Raw genomic sequence first — 19,650 nt, forward strand, 5'->3', positions numbered from 1 at the left:
GAACATGGGCGTCTGATTATGTTATGAAATATGAGGAGCAAATTTAGAAAAAATATGGCGCGTCCGACTGAAAAGATCATGTTGAGACGATTATGAGGTGAGTTGGATCTCTGAGGTGGAGAAGGGCAGGACAAAGATTTAGCTGCCATTTCTAATATTAACTTTTTGCTTTCCAGTTGAGATAAAATGCAGTGAGAATTAACAGAAACTTTCATAAAAATTGCCAGAATGAGAGACAGAGGCAATATCTGATGGAACAGGTTAACTCGCTGCTGTTGTCAGACGTCTAAAGCCACGGAAACACCTAAAATGTCAGTGCTACTGTAGTTCCCTGCAAATGTATTCAAACTCCTTCACATTTTGTCAAGTTTACTGTATTTTATTGTGATTTCATGTGAAAGACAAATGGAAATTCTAATTGTGATGTGGAAGTCAGAGGATACACAGTCTCAACAATTTTTACAGAATGCAAATCTGAAAAGTGTGGCATGCATTTGTCTTAAGTCTACCTGAAACGAAGCTGTATGGAACTACAAATCTTTGAAATCTTCATGCATCTACAAACTGAAACGTGCTTTTAATAGCCAATGGTCACGAGGAGTGGAACCTAATTGGGAGTGGAGGCACAAAGTGTTTTTGTGTACTAACTTGATTATATTTTGAATGATTAAACTAATCTTGCATTTCATGTCAGCATCACAGCAAAAAACTGAGATGTTTACTTCTCACCCTATTCAACCACCTTCCTTTCAACTATGCAGTTTAATGGTTTGTGAGCCGAGGATATCGATTGTTGCGGTTTTTCAAGAGGTACTGATGCTCATTCTCACTTAATACAAAATTTCAGCTGCTCAGGGCTGCATAGTTTTCATCCTCTGATTTTTCCAGATACAGAGACACTCCGTCTCCTGCAAAGAGTCTGCACTCTTTGCAGACATGAAGAATAAGGTCAGGCATAGTTGAGCTCTACTCTTAACCCCATGTAGCTTTATTGATCACAGTGGAGTGAAGGGTTCTCGTATAATGTCACAAAATGCCATCCTGCAGTGGTTTACAGCCTGGGCCTTTATGCATGCACATATAATGTACTGACCAACCTAAAATTCAAACAAAGAGAGTGTCAAGATAAAAATGTTATCCTTATTTATAACCACCTCTTCAATGTTGAGACCAGGTCATTGTTCTAATTGACGTACAGTGATTCAGTACATGTACAGTGTCTCATGGTACAACAAAGAGAAACCTTGTTAATGTCTAGGAATGTAGAAAAGATAGTTGTTGTTTTTTTGTCTTATCCTTGTTTAAAGGGAATCCAATTTAAAAATTGCTTATACAACCAAAATAAAACTATAAATCTCACATCACTTTTACTATTATAGGGAATTAAAAAGGCTTTTCTAGCCTTAGCAGTAGATAGGTTTAATGTTAAGGTGCTATTTTTATGCAGTTCTACAACTGGAGACATTTCTAAAAGTTGGTAAATACATTTTCTAAACGGTGGAAAAGTGGTTGAAAAGCAAAATGTGAAAAGACGCCAACATGAAGACATTGGGTTGAGACTGATACAAGAGTTTAGGAATTTTTGAGGAAACTCTAAGGATCCCAATAATCGCTACCCCCCCCCCCCCCCACTCCACCCCACAATTAGGAGAGAAAGGTTAAGCGTGTAATCCAGTCCAGGTTTGCAAAGTCCAAATATTGCCCTTTCTTCATGCGTATCTAATTGTGAGGTGGTCCCAATGCCAAAAAGCATTGAAAGCACTCAGTTTTTTTTTTCACGAACAATAAAGGCTTCCTATATTTCTATCCAGGGTAGAAAAGTCCAATCAAGGTTTGATTAGTCTACGTATTTTAGATTTTGAACCAGTCAGAATCAGATCCAGTCCAGATTTGTACCAATTAGAAGCTGCAAAGCAGGTGCTAGCTGAAACATTGTTAGCAGCTAACGGTTAGCCTGTCATGGCGTTCTCACAATGCCTCAAACCTATTCAGCTGCTCAGTCTGAAATCTTTATTTGTCCACTCTATGAAGACAACACGACAGCAGCGATTTCTTTTATTATGGCAAAATAAACATGTCAAACGTAGATATGACGTAGATATTTACGCATTTATGTCAACAGGAGGAGGTGGCTCGCCTGTCCTCTCTGCAGCCCCAGGTGGACCTCCTTGAAAAGCGGCTGAAGGAGCTGAAGGATGAAAAGGAAGGAGATGAGGACCCTTCTGCCTTCCTGGATGCTGACATCACTGCCTTCAAAGAACACTACCACAAGGTGCTGGAGGATCTGCGGGCCAGAGAGAGGCAGCTACAACTGGGTGAGAACGTAGGGATGCTTAATGACTGCAACACGGTGAACAAAGCATACCCTGCCACTAGAGAAACCGGGTCCAGATCATGGTACCGCCGTAGAACTGAACCACCTAAACTTTGGTGGGAGCTAATACTCTAAAATGGTTCTAAACATCAAACAGGAATAATTAGTACTATTTTCAAACCTTAATCTCTCCAAACAGGCCTTACATTCAGGTGCAATACTAGTGTCTGAACTATAGTTAACAGCAGATTTTGAAGGAAGGACAGAACTGCTCCGCCGGTGGTTTGTTGAGGCAAAGGCAGCATAGCCAGCAGGTTTTATGTGTAGTTTAACTAGAACTTATTTCTCTACATTTAATCATCTTCTCTGTTTGCAAAGCTGCAACAGGCCTAGGCTACCTTTCAGCCTCTGAGACATTTCTTCTTTTCTGCCTTCAGTTTTGGAAAGCTTGCCCCCAGCTCAGTATAAGGAGACCATAGCCACGCTGTTGGCATGGTTACAGCAGTGTGAAGCCAAGATTTCCATCCCATCAACGGCTGTTACAGAGTATCCCACTATGGAGCAGAGACTCAAGGATCTGCAGGTACTTGCATGATGAAATGTATAGATTTAACCAAACCTCTGTGTTGTGCTGTCAGTACGTCAAGATCCAGCTCAGAAGTTTACATACACGTACATTTTTGCCTCCTCTGATCATAAAGTTTTCCTCCAGGAGGTACCTGAGCTTGAAGGAGTTGAGTTTGGGACAGAGGGTTCGTAGTTGATCAGAACCCTCTCAGTTCCTGGTATCCCAGCAGATTCTAGTGAATTACATGCCCAGGTTTTGGTGGTTGCAGAGATGTCCCTCTGAACCAGCTTCCTTCTGAAGGATGCTGTTTGGGTCACATGGCTGACACTCATGCATAATTGGATATTCCAGCAAGAGAACAAAACACAAGAGGACAAAGCAGGCTGACATGAACCTTCTAACCCCGACCTCTGGCCTACTGAAAATCTCTGGGCAATGCTTAAAATTCATGGCCATGACAGGAAATCAAACACCTTAAATTAGACTTACATTTTTTGCCAAGAAAGGTGGTGAAATTTGGAGATCTGTATTGATTGGCCCTGCAGAAAGGCAGCGGTCTCTGTGCACTGTGTGCCTCAGCATACGCTGCCCCGCTCCATCACTTCATCTTCCTGCTACTTCGTGGCTGAGTTACTGGTGTGTTCAGTCGCTTCCACGTTGTCCTAATACCACTGACAGTTTGCTGTGGAATATTTAGGACTGAGGAGATTTCATGGCTGGACTTGTTGCACAGGTGGCATCCAAAGACACAACCATGCTGGAGTTCACTGAGCTCCTGAGAACGACCCATTCTTTCACAGATGTTTGTAGAACCAGTCTGTGTGCCTGGCTGCTTGATTTTATTGGAACACCTGCTTTCCATTGTTTTGATGGTTGACTGAACACTTTTGGTAATATATAACGTCTATTTGAACCTATATGCATAATTACAAAACAGTATGGATTAGAGAAAATCTGTAATAAACTCAAATTTGTTAAGTCATTGAAGTTGCATTTCGTGTCATCAAATCACCGCAAGAAAAGAACAGTTCAGAAACATCATTAAAAGCCCTGTTTTCATATAATCATCATGATAGTATTAATAATAATTGCCTAGATGAGTGGAGGGAAACCTTTGACCAGATCTGAACAAACAGATGCTTTAATGGATGATTCTGTATTCCAAATTTCAGGAATTGAGTCAAATAATGCATCTTGCAAAGAATACTCTGTCTAGTAAATCTTCAACAAGTCTATTTAGTCAGGAGGGTGGAAATTGGCATCAGCTGTCGGCCAAAAAGCCACTAGCCAAAGTGGCAGATTAATGTCTTAGGTAAATTCAACAACTAGCCTGCTGGGGGCAGCAACGCGCCGATCGTCTGGTCTGCTGGTCGTGGGGTTCATCGCTTCTTCTGATTTGAGGCTAGCAGCATGCTGCTAAAACACTAAACACTTTAGGAAGCTGAAAAACAACTATATATTCTTTAGATCACACATGAATATCTTGAGCCTCAGAGGAAATATGTTGCAGGTGGAATTAACGTATGAAAACAGAGAGGAGTGGAGCTAGCAGCTTTTTTATAAACCACCCCTTCAGCAAAGATCCTGAGCAGCTCAACATATTTGCTTACTTAAAGCTTTTTGTATCCAAATTGAAGCTTTGTACATTTTAGATTGTTATTTTTGGAGAATCAAAAGGAAGTCTTAGAAATGATCATATGTGTTTGATTAAGAATACAAACACTATTATATTGCAAATACTAGTAAAATGTGTGAATTGTGTGCTTGCATCATTGTACTGTACTACCCTTGGACTAATTTTGCTTTTTAAATGACCAAAAATACTTATGATCACTGTTTGTGAACAGTAATCAGCAGTTAATCATTAAATGAATCACAATGCATTAGATTTTTTTTTCAATCAAACTGTAGAAATTATATTTAATAAAGCCACTGTGGGCAGTGAAAGCAACGGTTTATTTCCCCCCTGGGTGAGAGGTTGTTTAATCTATATGACTAGATGATGATGACAGCTCGATTGTTTGCATCTATTTTAAAAATCCCTGTGAAATGCCAACATGGGACTGGTTTTATGTCTCTGCCAGACTGTATAAGCCTGTAATCAGTTTTTTACTATAGGTAGTAAAGTTTTATTGCCAGTGGTAATGGCAAATAAGCTATGCAGCCAGCCAGCTTATAAAAGGATGCTTCCTGTTACACTTGAAAGCAGCAGGCAGAGGAGAGTAAGGAGGGAGGACATGTTTGTCAGGGATCATTACCTGGAAGCTTGATTTAAACCTTCAACGTTGGTAGGAAATTGTGTGTATCTGATCCAACAGGACATTACCTGTAAATTCATTATAGTGCTCGTTAAGGGTGATGGATGAATTTACAGCTTGTTCAAACAATAACATTTTTAAAGGAGATCATCGTGGTTCAACAGACTCACATCAATCTTCTGGAGAGTTTTTCTTTTTCTTTTTACATAATTTCCTTCATTTGTGAGGTGAATGAAACTGATTATCTATTTACCTTTACTCGTTACTGGATGCGATATATTAGGCATCATCGATATATTAGGCACCATCGCAGTATTTGTCCGCAAACTTGATGTGTTAGATGCAGGAAAAATAGGCAAGGGTAAGGGTTTGAGGATATTTGAGAAGGCCATATTGTGAACAATGACTGGGTGAGAGTGACGGGTCATGTGTGTGTGTTCTCATCCTGCGGTGATAAGTCGGCTTACAGAAGTGGTCTGTGAAGGGAACAGTGCTGATATATAGAATAATTACACACACACTGATACATTTTCAGTAGGGCTGGACAATTAATTAAATTAAAAAAAACACAATTTCCAAATCGCAGACGTCTGCAGTTTTTGGCAACATAACAATTACTGGATAAAACACGTCCTTTAGGTGTCAGTAACGTGTTTAAAGTGGTTTTGCCTCCACATGGAAGAGAGTTACAGCAGTGAGAATGTGACTTTATTACGTGTTTTGGAGTTTTTATAATTAAAACTTAATACATAGACTTCTTTGTTGGTTGCACTTTGCTCTTGATGGTCAACAGGGATTGATGTCCAGCTCAACAAAGCTATTTTCTTGAATAACAATATTGATTAATAAAAACAGTTCAATTTCTTGTTTTACATAGTCCTTGTTTACAAGCATCTTTATTTACAATGCACTTTTGTTGCTTGTGGTTACTGCAGCGAAAAGTCAAAAATGAAATCACAATTATGGTTGAAATAAATCTCAATTTAGATTTTTGGCAAAATCGCACAGCCCTAATTTTCAGGCATGGACTCCAGCAGCAGTCCACACCTTGTGAAAGGCCTGTTGTTTGTCCAAAAGAATTTCTACCATAGTTTTTCCTTCCTCTCAACTTTCCATTAATATGCTTGGCTACAGCTCTCTGAGCAGCCATCTTGTTCAGCAATGCATTTGTGTGGCTTGCTGCACAGGTGGAGGGTTTCAATTATCGTAAAGTCAACCTGCTAGAATAAAGCTATAGAAATATGGAAATACATTTCTATATTTTGTGTTGTAAAGCAAATTGTCATGGGGGCTGAATTTTGAACTGACATTACTTGTAAGCCATAATCATTTAAGCCACAATAAACGCTTCTATAGTAACTTTCTGGCGACTGTCTTAGACAGAACACATGATATTTACAGCGGCACATCACTACGCCACCATCAACATGAAGCCAGACAGACAGTCGTGTCATTTAATGCAGTTTGTGTGTTTACGAAGTCCAACCAGCATCTACTTAACATGCAACCACTAACCTGGACTCACACAGCTGTCACCATGCATGTTTGAGAAAGCGGGATTATTTGTGTGTGCGTGTGTCTTTGTTCTGCTTTTGGTTATCTTGTTAGGCCCGTCTGCTAAAGTCACTGACCATGCTGGGATCCAAAAACCTTTATGGGATCAAATCATTTTTTCTTAGTTATTTCTTGGGTGATGGGTCAGAAAAGAGCATAAACTTGTAACTATTATTCCTCCAGTGTTTTGGTCAGGCTCCACAAAATAAATCAAAGTCAAAAAACAGCCTCTATGAGGAGGACTTTTTATCCAGAGGGGTACGTGTATGTGTGTGTCTACAACCCTGTAATTACGGGAGGCGGATGAGCGAAATCCCACTGGAGCGAATCGCTGTCTCGGTTTATCTCAATATCTACCTAGAAACACACACACATTCACGCAGCAGTTTGGAAAGCAATTACACTGCCAATTTTCATGCAAGAGGAAGAACATTTTGTAACCTAATGCATAACAATAATATATTTTTGCTTTCAAAAAGCGACATTTTTGGATTGGTTTCATTGATTTTTATTTTAAATTAAGTGAAGATGACATTGTAGCTGCGGGTGTGTGCTTATGAATGTGTGTGTGCTTATAAATGTGTGTGTGTATATGTCAGCTAAACTTGATAGCTGCCTTTTACAGTAGCCTGAACTTAATTAGAGTTGCTGATAATAATTAGGGATTCACCCTGCATGCTGATAAGCTATTATTTATTCAGTTCAACTGTTTCTCCTCTCGTAGCCTATAGCTCTCATTATATGGGAAATAAATGAGCTTTTCCTCAGGTGGGGGGTTTTATTCCCACACCCATTTTTAGAAAACACAGATTAAAGACGCCACCTGGGATAAGTGAAAGCATGATAAGGATGGATTATGACACAGTGAAGCCACAGCTCCTTAAAGGATTTATCACCTACATAATTCAATCAATAGACTCAACATACACTTTTATTGTGATTTTTGTAGTCAACAGGAAGAGGGGATAAATTACTTAGATTTGTTCAGTAAATCTGCAAGTAGTTTTCCCCGTTATTCAATAAAAGCAGATTTGTGACCTCAATTATAGGAGGAACATTGACTGTGAACATCACATGTGCCACTTGTAAAAATCTGCTGTGTGAAACCGGAGAGAAGGAATTACATGATTATTGTATTGCATGGCTTTATAGGAGATCTTATTTGATTTGATTGTGTTACAGTGTTTAAATATTGTAACTTTAATGTCAGTAAGAGCACCATATCAGCCAGGTCTGAAAAAGGCTTTCTGGCTATTGTTTTTATGTCATCTTGATTAAAAAATGTTGAAATGGGTGTTTTCCTGACCTACGAAGCATTGCTTTGTAATATAATTTGCCCTTTAACAATGGCAGGAAGCTGGGAAATGGTATAGAAACTAATTAAAAAAACAAAAACAGAAAAACAGGAGCCACAAAACACCACAGCTGGTCTGCTTGGCGAGAGTCTCATCAGGTGAGGTGGTGGACTTTGCCGTGTAGTTAAAAGTGAACATTAAAACCCGCCAAACAGCTTGGCCACAGTTTATCTTAAAGGATGCTTTACAGCCCAGAATAGGCCGTTCTAGGACTTAGAAGGACCCAGAAGTTTGTTCAGGAATTAACAAACTTCTTATCTCCCTCCATTTTAAACTATCCATTTTTTAACTCAACAAGAAATACTGCTTGGGGTAATGGATATCCAAAGGTTAGTATGCAGCCTTCCAACAAATCATGAAAAGCAAACAAAATTGTAGGACTCATTTCCTATATTTCAACATCTAAGGTAACCTGACACGGCAGATTGATGATGTGTAGTCCTCTTCGTTCTGCACATTATCAACTGGGACTGATTTTATTCAATCTGTTTAGGGAAAGGGGAGACAATCAGCAGAACCTTTTGAGCTGATTGGGCAAAAACACCTAGTGGCCACCCACCAATGATTGGTTTTAGCCAATCACAGAACCAAATGAAAATGTCGTAAGCAGCAGACGCCATAAGAAACAAGTTATACTGGTCAAGGCATAAAGTTTATTCTGGTTCTGCCCCGAACGGTTAAGGCGGGAGCGGAACAAAATTTATTGTTATCTGTTTGTGAACGCACAAATATCATGAGAATTCAACCTGGAGGCAAGGTTACATCTAAGGTGCTTTACCACACTCATATGCAATCTCATTAACCACTTTTTAGGTACACCTTACTTGCATCAGGTTAGACCCTGTTATGCCTTCAGATCCACCTTAAGTGTTGATGGCAAAGACCAAAACGAGATGTGGTTGACAACCCCCAGTGAGTAAACCAAAGTCTGTTTGGTAATAAAGGGCCCAGTATGAGCCAGAAAATATCCTCCATACCAGTACTCCACCAACAACAACCTGAACTCTCTATACAAGGCAGGATACATCCATGCTTCCATACCATCTAACCATCAATAAACATTTATTTATATAGCACTAGGTTATATAAAACATCCTGCAGATAAAAATGGCCTAAAATATTTAGAGACCAGCAATAAACTCTTAAAATGACTTCATCAGTCGACAGGAAGCCAACGCTGGAGTCAGATGCTCCCCTTGTACAAAATGCAAGTGATGAAGACTAGTCAGTGTCAATGTATGAAGAGTTACAGCAGTTTAATTGAGTAGTCTAATTTCTAAAGAAGCCAAACAACTTCAAAGTACCACAATTCCTCTATGTTGTACTTCACCAACATTTTAAAGAACATGAGGTGGTATGCCTTTTCCAATTCTCTCTGGGCTTGGACTCTGCACAAATCCTGTAATGTCCATAAATGATTACACACTATCTGAGAACTGGAGTCAGATTTTCCTGTGTCTGTTATCACCGCAGCTCAAAATGTCTTCTAACAGAAAGTTGTTCGTCTCCTCGTCCCCCTCAGGTGCTCCAGATGTCTCTGGCTGAACACCAGGGCGAGGTTGACTACCTGACGTCAGCCGTCGAGCAGGTCTTTCAGAAAGCTCCACCAGACATCAGCCAAAAGTAAGACAAAGGCAGATCATCTGCACAAATCACCAGGAGTTCTTTTCTGGTTCCTTCTGGGATGCAATGATCTCCAGCACCATTTGCTTGAAAGTTAACATAGTAAATATGGAGGGGCAAGTAAGGCCCAAAAGTGGGATGTTAAAAGGAAACAGACTTTACACAAAATTCGTTTCTCAGAGACCTCAAGAAAAATGCAAATGTCTTTCTCTTGATCTCTCTGAGAAACACAGAATCGTAAAGCTGCAGTAGGGAGTTTAGAGAAAACCGTGGACTCAGCGACTTAGCCTGAAATGTGAACAAGCACACCTTACAGGTCCCTCCTGCTTTATTAGCAGGAGGGACAGTGATTTTCTCCCTTCCAGATTGTATGTGTTTGCTTTGTCGTCAAACATTAGAACATAGATCAGAGTATTTAGAACATTGGACACAGGACTTTCCCTTTTGTTGTAGGTATCGCATAGAGATAGATGCCATAATGGCACGCTGGAGACGCCTGGGCTCCACTCTGACAGACAGTATTCAGAGAATCCAGGAGCTCATGGCCAAGCTGATGCAGTTTGAGGTGAGATGTTTCTGTTTGTAAGAACATACGTATGGACCAAATTATGTACGTGCTATTCTACTCTGACTTCCTGTCTACCTCTCTGCTAGAATGACGTGAAAACGCTAAAGAAATGGATGGCAGACGTGGACGTCTTTCTGAACGAGGAGTGGCCGGCTCTGGGAGACTCTGAGGCGCTGGAGAAACAGCTGGAGCAGTGCACAGTAAGAAAACAAGCATCTAGGCACAATTTCAGATCCAGCTGTTTCAGTCTCCATCAGTAGATTCCAACTGCCAATGGCATATGTTGAAAGCTGCTTGGATAATGTCCAGATGATCAACAAAGTCAGTGCTGATGGCTCAACAGTGATCAGAGCCATTCTCTGACTTTGGCTCTGTACCTTGACCAGGCTCTTGTGAACGACATCCACACCATCCAGCCCAGTGTGAACGGAATCAACGAAGTGGGTCTGTACCTTAAGAAGGAAGCAGAGCCACCCTTTGCCATCCATATCCAGAAAGAACTTGACGAACTGAACGCTCAGTGGGAGAATGTCTGCAAACAGGTATGCAACACCTGCGTGCCTTTGTCTCTTTTGTTTTCTGCACCTTTGCTGGTGTTCACCTGCTTCCTCTGTGTAGGCCTATGCAAAGAAGTCTGCCCTCAAAGGAGGCCTTGACAAGACCATGGCCCTGAGGAAGGAGATGCAGGAAATGCAGGAGTGGATAAACCAGGCTGAGGAAGACTATCTGGAGAGAGACTTCACTTACAAGACACCAGAAGAGTTACGCAAGGCAGTCGAGGAGCTCAAGGTTGGTTTGTGAAGCGTAAAACATGGAAAATGAAGTTCAAACAAACTAGTGGGACTAGCACACACAACACTCCACTCGCTCCATGTGTTGATTGTATGTTTGAATGTTGATGGCATACAGGACTTTTCCCCAGATGTCCCAACCAATCAAAAGCAGGATTATTCAGATAATTTAACTTTGCCCTGGTCTTCTGCTCAATACTTATCCTTGAGTTCTCTGGGGCAAAGCTGACTTCAAAGCAGCCCTTCTTGCAGCAGGATCATTCTTCAAAAGTCTCACACACACCTACCTGTTGCCAATGGTGACCAAGCTCTGTGCTGGTGGTAAGAGGATTCTGTTGCTCAATCCTCCGTAGCCAAAGGTCATGGCTCTTTGGACCGTCTTGGAGGTCTCTCAACCTTTTGGTGCAAATGAATGAAGATTTATAATTCAGAATCAGCTTTAATTGCCACGTTTTTGCATACAAACAAGGAATTTCACTTTGGTTACTTTCCTCTCAGTAGTTACGTTTACATGGACAAGAGTAATCAGAATGAAGTACCAATAAGAGTAAAAATGTGTCACGTAAAAAAGCCAATCGGAATACTGTGATCAGATTTAGCTCAATCAGAATGAAATAGGTTTCCCAACGAGAGGGGTGGTTTATGTTAATCTGATCAACAGGTTGGCAGATGACCGTTCATACTGAGCCTGGTTCTGGTTCTGCTGGAGGTTTTCCTTCCCGCTAAAGGGTGGTTTTTCTTCCCACTGTCGCTTCATGCTTGCTCAGTATGAGGAATTGCAGCAAAGCCATGGACAATGCAGATGACAGTCCACTGTGGCTCTACGCTTCTCCAGGAGTGAATGCTGCTTGGAGAGACTTTGATGCAATCAACTGGTTTCCTTATATAGGACATTTTTGACCAATCTGTATAATATGATTGAATTTGACTTTGTAAAGCGCCTTGAGATGACATGTTTCATGAATTGGAGCTATATAGATAAAATTAAATAGAATTGAACATGCATGTAAATGCTTGTCAGGATCAAGTTATTCTGAAAGTGGCAAACAGAGCTGAGTGTGCATGTGCGCCTGACGTAAATGTGACGTATTGTTGAGTGGCAGACATACGATGGGAAGAAAAATGATCAGGGCTCCTGATACAACCTCAAAATTATTCTTTATTCAGTCATGGTCCAACCATAATTAGAAGCTGGAGCAAACAAACTCGTATAGTGCTGCTTGTTTGCTATTTTTTGTTGTTCGGCACGTTTGTTTTTTTATGAGGGGGGGTTGATAACTGTGCATGTCAGAGTGGTTCTATTCTGAGTAAAGCCAGGTGCATATAAACGCACATTATGATTATGGATTAATTGATTGTGTGCCCATATATCCAATTACCATCCAGTCCTTTTTTGGCTTTTAATCGGAATACATTTCAATCCGATCGTGACATTTTGTGCATGTAAACATGGCCAATTAATATATTTTAAGTTCCCTGCCTCCACCCACCTGACCTAAATAAATAGGTTTAATTTATAAATAGGTTTAAGGGACTGCCCTTGATGTCAGCTGGGGAGGTCATGCAATCATTAGATCCAGGTGTTGTGGCACAGGGACACAGCTGAAACATGTAGGACATGGGGTCCTGCAGGATGTGGGGGGTCTGCAGATGTGTTAGCTGCACTTTTTCTGACTCTACACCTGAACAAGTCCTGGATGGAGGGAAGGTCAGGTCCAGTGATCGTCTCTGCACACCTGATTGGTCGTTGTAGTCTGGACCGTTCTCTTCTTGTGGATGAGCCAAACTACACAGTGATGGGAGAGCATGAAACAAACTGAATAATGGCGTGTAGAAAAGGAGCCGGAGCTCATGTGGAGTTGCCACAGGGAGCATAGGCTCTGCATGTTTCCTCTTGGCCTCCACATTTCTCAGCTCTCAGTCTTATCAAGCATCTGTGGGGTGTGTTGACACAGAAGTCTGGTTTATGGTGCAGCAACAACTTGCAGGACGTAAAGCAGCTTCTGATAACAACCTCAGACCGGATAGTACAGGACACATTTAGCCTGAACGCGTCAATGCTGTCTGGCATCAAAATTGGGACAAACTGACTGAAAAAGCAGTTGGTCATAATCTATTCTTAGTGGAAAGTGACTTCCTAAAGAATCTATCTTATCAACAGAAGTTCTCCTGAGCAAAGCGTCAGCCGGCAGTGTCCTCTGAACCATTTCATTCCTTGGAAAAAGCTCCTGTCCTGAACAGCTTCTGTAAATGTTGCAGAGTGCTGCTAGAAAAGCAGAGGACGGCCACTGTGGCAGCTGAAATGGCCAAGAAGAGAACGAGTACAAATAAAGATTTCCTCTTTGGGGGAGGGTGCTGCCTGAAAATGGGACAGCGTTACGAACCGATGCATCAGCGTGTGGCCATGTACTTCTATTCAGTCAATCACACGGGTACGGGTGGAGTAAACAAGTATTTTTTATTTCTTCTAATATAGCCATCAAAGTTTTATATTAGACAACAATTGCCTACATAAAATGCAGTGTTTTGTTTATTAGAGTTAAGAAAACCTCTCAGGACTAACCTGGTCCCATGTGAAAAAGCAAGCACCCCCTAAACACCTGGTTGTGTCACCTTAGGCTGCTTCAAGGGCCAGCAACACTTTGTATTAGTGAACAATGAGTGGTTAGCATAGTTTGGACTCATTCTTATTTGCAGAATTGTTTTAATTCAGCCAGGAGGGAAGGTTTTCCAGCATGAACTGTCTGTTTAAGGTCAGGCCAGTGCATCTCAGTGTCTACTTGGGCTTATGTTCAACTGATTGCCGGGCAATCTCCTTTATGGCGCAGAGTGCGATTTATAGTCGCGTCATTTACGACAGATTCTCCAGCTCCTGAAGCAACAAAGCAGCTCCAGACCTTTGCATGACCTGCTTTTACTTTTGATGTCCTGTTCTTTAAATGAAATTCTGCTAGTTTCACACCAAATGTAAAGGTGTGCTCCCCTATCAGCAAGTTGCACTTTTGTCTCATTAGTCCACAGAATATTTTTCCAAAGTCTTTCAAGTCTCCCCTGGATGCCGTTTTTGTCCGGACTTTTTCTCACTGCTGAATCATAACTGAGGTTTTTTAGGCCTGGAGCGCTTTAGATGACTCGTTGAAGGACTTTTGGAGTAATTTTGGTAGGCCGTCCACTGCCTACCAAAGGTTCCCTACTCTTCCAAATTTTCTCCAGTCATGGTTAATGATTCTCACTTTTTTTCTTTTAAGTTCCAACCCCTTAACGAGGGAAACGGTCCCTTTTTCAGATGGGACCAGCTTGGTTGGGATATCTTTTTTTTCCCCTTTTAATCATCTGTGGACTTCATTTTATATTTACTCAGGTTGTTTGCAAAAATTGTAACATCAGCAGGGATTCCAAAGTAGTGCATTACAGTGAAGCGGAAGAAAAAGGATGCATGGTTGTGAAAAATTAAAAAGAAAAGTCCTGAAACATGGTGGCTGTAGCTTTTCTTCAGCAGGGGCAGAGAAGCTGGTCAAAGTGGATGAAAAGATGGATGGAGATAAAGACAGGGCTATTGTGATGGAAAACCTTTTAGAGAGTGCAAAAACCAGAGCCTGCTTTGGTGTACTACTTTGGTCTTTGACATAAAATCTATTAAATGCATTTAAAAATTTGTCATTGCAAGATGGAGAATGTGAATACCTTTGCAAGGCATTCTAGTTTTGGATATACCCATGTGCTGGTTAGTAATTGTTCAAAAAGGGCTGTCCCTTTGAAATCACAGTTTGGCTTTTAAGCTTAAAGTTAAGCTTGAAAAAGAACTCCAGTCTGACAGACTGTCCTTTTTGTTTGCCATTATTCCTGACTGGGAATAATTCAGAGCTGAAAACGCCTCCAAGCTGCAGGGCTCTTGGTGAAATCGCCCTTTCACTCACAACTTTGTGTCGTATTCGTCAGAGCCTTCCTCTGCTCCCCAGATTCTTCCATTTTCTATCAAATTGCATTGACTTTCCATCCATTGCCAATGTCTTTTCTGTTTAGTTTGCATAACTTGAATATAATAGATCTGTGAATTCTGCCTGTGGCACTATTTGCTTTGCGATATCTCCAACAGACTTGGCAAAAGACGTTTCTCACCCTGCTGCCTTCAAAAGTAGAAAAAAGAAAAAGTTAAAATCTGATTCCTGCTCCTTATTTCACTCATATATTATCTTCCTTACCTTCTCAACTCTTTGCTCCCCTTATCCTCCCACCTTCCTTTATTTGTTCTGGTTTTTTCTGTTCCAAACCCTGGAGGAATCCATTAATATATGTGTGTGTTTTATATATGTTGAACTTTAGAAAACACTCCTGCTCTGGTGAAAGTGTGCTTCATATTTTATATTTTCCCCTTTACCTCTCTGTGTTTCGTAGAGGGCCCAGGAGGAGGTCCACTCCAAGGAGCAAAAGGTCAAACTCCTGACTGACAGCGTCAACAGTTTCATCGGCAAGGCTCCGCCCACAGCCCATGATGCATTGCGGTCAGAGCTGGACATACTAACAGCCAACTACCAGCGTTTGTGTAGCCGCCTGGATGGAAAATGTAAAACTCTGGAGGTACAGTAACCAGTTTCTTCCTCTTCTGCCCTCTCTGGTCAGTGGACATAGGGGGTATTCAAACCTATATTTGTGTCCCGACGCCAATAAATCATTAGAATGTCTTAAATTATTGAACAATATAAAGATAAAAATGGAAATACGCCCTTCATCAAGGATGCAGTGGTACCCTGCCTCCTCCCCCATCGTTGGCACCACCGCATGTTTTTCAACTCGTTACTTTGGTCCAATCTTGTGATAATCTGCCCTGAATATCAAACCTGGTTACTTTTTTGACAGAGTTGAGCTTTTTTGTTGATGGTAATTAGTATTTTTATTAGATGTAACCCTCTGAGTGATCCATTTTGAAAAACTGACTGGTTGGGGAAGAGTTTGAAACAGGAGGGAGGGGGCTGAGGCTGAGAGCAGAGCAAGAGACAGCAGATAGAGAAAGAAAGAGCAAAAAACAAAAAAGCACACTAATTTACCATATTTTGGTAAGCCTATTTAGTCCTGTCACAAACTTGGGATCCTAATAAATAGTTTTCTCATTTACAGTAGGACTTGATCTCTTACTACTTTCAGGCTACAGCCTTTTAAAATCATGAAATGAAAAATATCTCCCAGAAAAATCCTTAAGTTATGGTACTTACCTACTTTCCAAGTTTATTCGTCATTTTTTGCCACTTGTCACAAGATAAATAAATAAAGGCTTGATTCATTAAGAATGACAGAAGTGCAGCGTTGAAAGGTTTCAAGTCTTTGGCAGCCTTCATAATGACCTGAACTAAATACTGTTTAGAGAATATCTTCTTTAATTCCAGTAATGTCTGCGCTTCTCTGTTACTCTTTAAGTAACCTGCAGTTTGTTTGGTTTTGTTAACCAACCACATCAGTAAAAATGACAAACAGGAAAAAGACATTTTCAGTGCCGTAAAAGAGTAGAGAGACCATGTTTTATGAAAGGCAATGCCATCCAACCTTCCAGTAAAGACCTGAAAAGTTTCATCAAGGTGGCAAACCTATAGGCAAAGCAACAGAAAGCAGAGATGGATGCTGGAGGCAGGGACAGTCAGACAGGACCACAGAGTCAGTAAGTGGAAATATCATGAGCTTGACTTTATTAATGTTGAGAAAAATTGTCCCCTTTCATTTAGACGTCTAATTAAGGAATGACAGTAGCATTGCTGCTGTGTTGTTCTGTCTTTGGGTAGTTAATGAGTTCTGAACAAAACTTTATTCCAGGAGACTGATAACTTATGTTGAGAAACATAAATCCATGTTTCTAAGGAATTTGGTTGTCTCATTAGGTGAGGTTATTCATCAGTTCTTCTTCTGCTTGTAAATTTGTATTTATATAGAGCTTTATATGTTTGTAAAGGTGTTGTAGCAGCTATTAGATCAGTGACATTTATTTAAGGACCACAGAAATCTAAGAATAAAAGTCAAACTCAAATTCCAACCATCTTCATCATGATTCTCAATGGTCATTTTTACGAGGAAAACTGCACTCTGCTCTGCAGATTGAACGTATTAAAAACCTTTATATATGGGATGTGCTGTGTTGTAATTTTGAATTGGATGTTAATGCAAAATTATCCAATATTTAATGAATTGCAGGAGTAAGGGTGCTGTAAACTGCATGTGCACAAATTTCTTGTTTTTGCTCTTTGTCAGACTTAAATTTTTCAAATTAGCCAACAGATAACCCAAGAAAAATACATTGTTTTCTTCATTAGAAGAAAAAACCTTCAGAAGTATCTGTATTAAGTTTAATATTTTGGTATTGACAACGCTACCCACTATATCATTATTCAGACTGAGATCTGAAGCCCGACTGCACTATGGTAATCACATTTGCTGATGATCCCTTAATATGCACATTAGATTCGCTGCATCTTGCTGCTTCCTCAACCCCAGTTTGGGGACTTGGACCAAGTTGTTTTTTTAAATGTGACCTGAGATAGAAAACACTTGATTAAAAAGAATACTTGCCTAGTTTTTTATAATCACCGTTCAGTGCCAAAATTGTAAACTTTTGCCAATGTTTTTATTTTGTTCCAAGTTAGTTTAGTCTTCAGTCTCCTGACTTGTTTGTATGTGTGGCTTTAAAGGAGGTCTGGGCATGCTGGTGTGAGCTGCTGTCCTACTTGGAGCAGGAGAATGCCTTCCTGGATCAGCTGGAGCAGAAACTGGACGAAACAGAAAACCTGCAAGGAGGAACGGAGGAGCTGCAGGAGGCGCTGGATGTGAGTGTTACAGCAGAGTGTAGGAGACCGCATGTTACTTTCTTTAGAAGTAAAACATGGACTTTATTCCACAGAGCATACAGTTAAGAATACATCTTTTACATTACAAAAACTACTATCAAGTTGCTAAGAAGTTAAAGTTATCAGTGTAGTGCAGAAATGTGTGCAAAGTAAGAGTCACGTTTTGTAAGCTGTCTTTGAGTACCAGCACCACAAAGGTGGTTAAGGAGTTCAAAATTACATTTCCATGTGTTTGCATTTGCATGCATTAACTCTGTGGTGTCCATCTAAAAGAACTGAAAGTGCTTTAGGTAGAACATTATTGCAGTACGCTGCTGCTAGAAGCTTCACCATATTCACCTTTTGAGTTCCAGCAGAGATGCTTAGAGACGTGAATCTATACCATCATTTTCCATGTCAATCAGTCTCATTTATTTATGTCAGTCTGTTAGCATGATTGATAAACATACTATTAAACCTACATGAGACATTTTCGTTCCAAGGGAGCAAATAGTATTAATTTTAAAAGTCAAAGGTTCTGATTTATCTTCAGTCAGTAATGGCGACACCTCATCTACAGATTTAAGCTTCTACAAACTATAAATCTAATATTAATTAAACTAATACACTACGTCTCAAAAGTTTGGGGTCACCCCTAAAGTGCCATGTTTATACACTCAAACTCACATTTTATTAATCAAATGAGTTGCAAAATGAATAGAAATATTTCTTTTTCTAGTCTCACAGAGACGAAGCTTGTCTCTGCGTTTAACCCATTCATCAGGGAGCGGTGTGCTTCTGACACTGGGGGGGAGGGGAGGGGGGGGGGGGGGCAGCAGCTAGCTTGATTTGCCATATTGAATTATGGAGCAGAGTTACGCTGGTAGTTACACCACAGTCTGTGCTGCAGAGGCCGTGTGCAGGCAGGTTTCTGGACGAGGCAGCAGCTGTCTGCCTGTGAGACATTGATATGGCAAGACCATTAACATTTAATCGCTGGACTCGATATTAATTACTGATATCTGCAACATTAAAAAAACATAATTTTGCCTAGTCAAAACTGCTATTGAAAATATCTGTTACTAGTAAAACTTGTGATTCCATTCATCCATCCATCCATCCATCCATCCATTTTCTAACACGTCTACCCATTGTGGGGTCGTGGGGGGTGCTGGTGCCTATCTCCAGCTGTCACTGTAATTACAGATATGTGTAATTCAGTTTTGCTATTTTGCCATTCATGTGTCGTTTGTCATCATAAATACCTGTAATTTAGTTTTGACTAGTAAGAACAACATAAGCTATACCTTAAATCAAGAGTCATAATGTGACACAGTGACATTATGACTAGTGAAAATTACGTTATAGATGTCTATGCCTAACATTTAGACAACATAACCTGCCTAAATGTTAAATCAGCTTGCCATATACAACAGCGGCAGAGCTACTGATGTCAGTTTCTCCAAATTACCTCACAAAATCTTTTGAACCAACAGCAATACAGATTCTAAATTCATTGCAAGACCTAATTTAACCCGAGGAGGGCGCCACACTGACGATTTTAAACACAAAAGCAGGATTTCAACAAATATGCACTAATTTGTCAAAGATAATGACCAGGATATATAGACAGTTTAATAAGACAACCATATCAACAGTTTATTGGCAAAAAAAGTTGATTTGGGGGTGAGTTACTCTTTAACTTATAATGATCTGATAGTTTTCCAGACTTTCATGAAACCTTGCAAGAAAAGAGCTCCACCATCTGATTATGATGTGGTCCAAGGATCCAAGGGGAGGAAAGTGCTTTAAA

At 40.4% G+C, this 19,650-nt stretch overlaps 1 protein-coding gene across 16 annotated transcripts in view; it reads left to right on the forward strand.

Annotated features, from left to right (window-relative positions):
* Positions 1–19,650, forward strand: part of dmd (dystrophin) — a 311,598-nt gene that overhangs the window by 185,274 nt on the left and 106,674 nt on the right. For all 16 annotated transcript variants that reach the window (XM_036127849.1, XM_036127856.1, XM_036127844.1 and 13 more), the window contains 9 exons: positions 2,123–2,315; positions 2,752–2,897; positions 9,572–9,672; positions 10,126–10,237; positions 10,327–10,440; positions 10,627–10,782; positions 10,859–11,029; positions 15,427–15,609; positions 17,703–17,837. In XM_036127849.1, coding sequence (XP_035983742.1) covers positions 2,123–2,315; positions 2,752–2,897; positions 9,572–9,672; positions 10,126–10,237; positions 10,327–10,440; positions 10,627–10,782; positions 10,859–11,029; positions 15,427–15,609; positions 17,703–17,837 — 1,311 coding nt within the window. The remainder of the gene's footprint in view (positions 1–2,122; positions 2,316–2,751; positions 2,898–9,571; positions 9,673–10,125; positions 10,238–10,326; positions 10,441–10,626; positions 10,783–10,858; positions 11,030–15,426; positions 15,610–17,702; positions 17,838–19,650) is intronic.

Source organism: Fundulus heteroclitus, chromosome 24 (assembly GCF_011125445.2).
Source record: "Fundulus heteroclitus isolate FHET01 chromosome 24, MU-UCD_Fhet_4.1, whole genome shotgun sequence".
In the NCBI taxonomy this organism is placed as follows: domain Eukaryota; kingdom Metazoa; phylum Chordata; class Actinopteri; order Cyprinodontiformes; family Fundulidae; genus Fundulus; species Fundulus heteroclitus.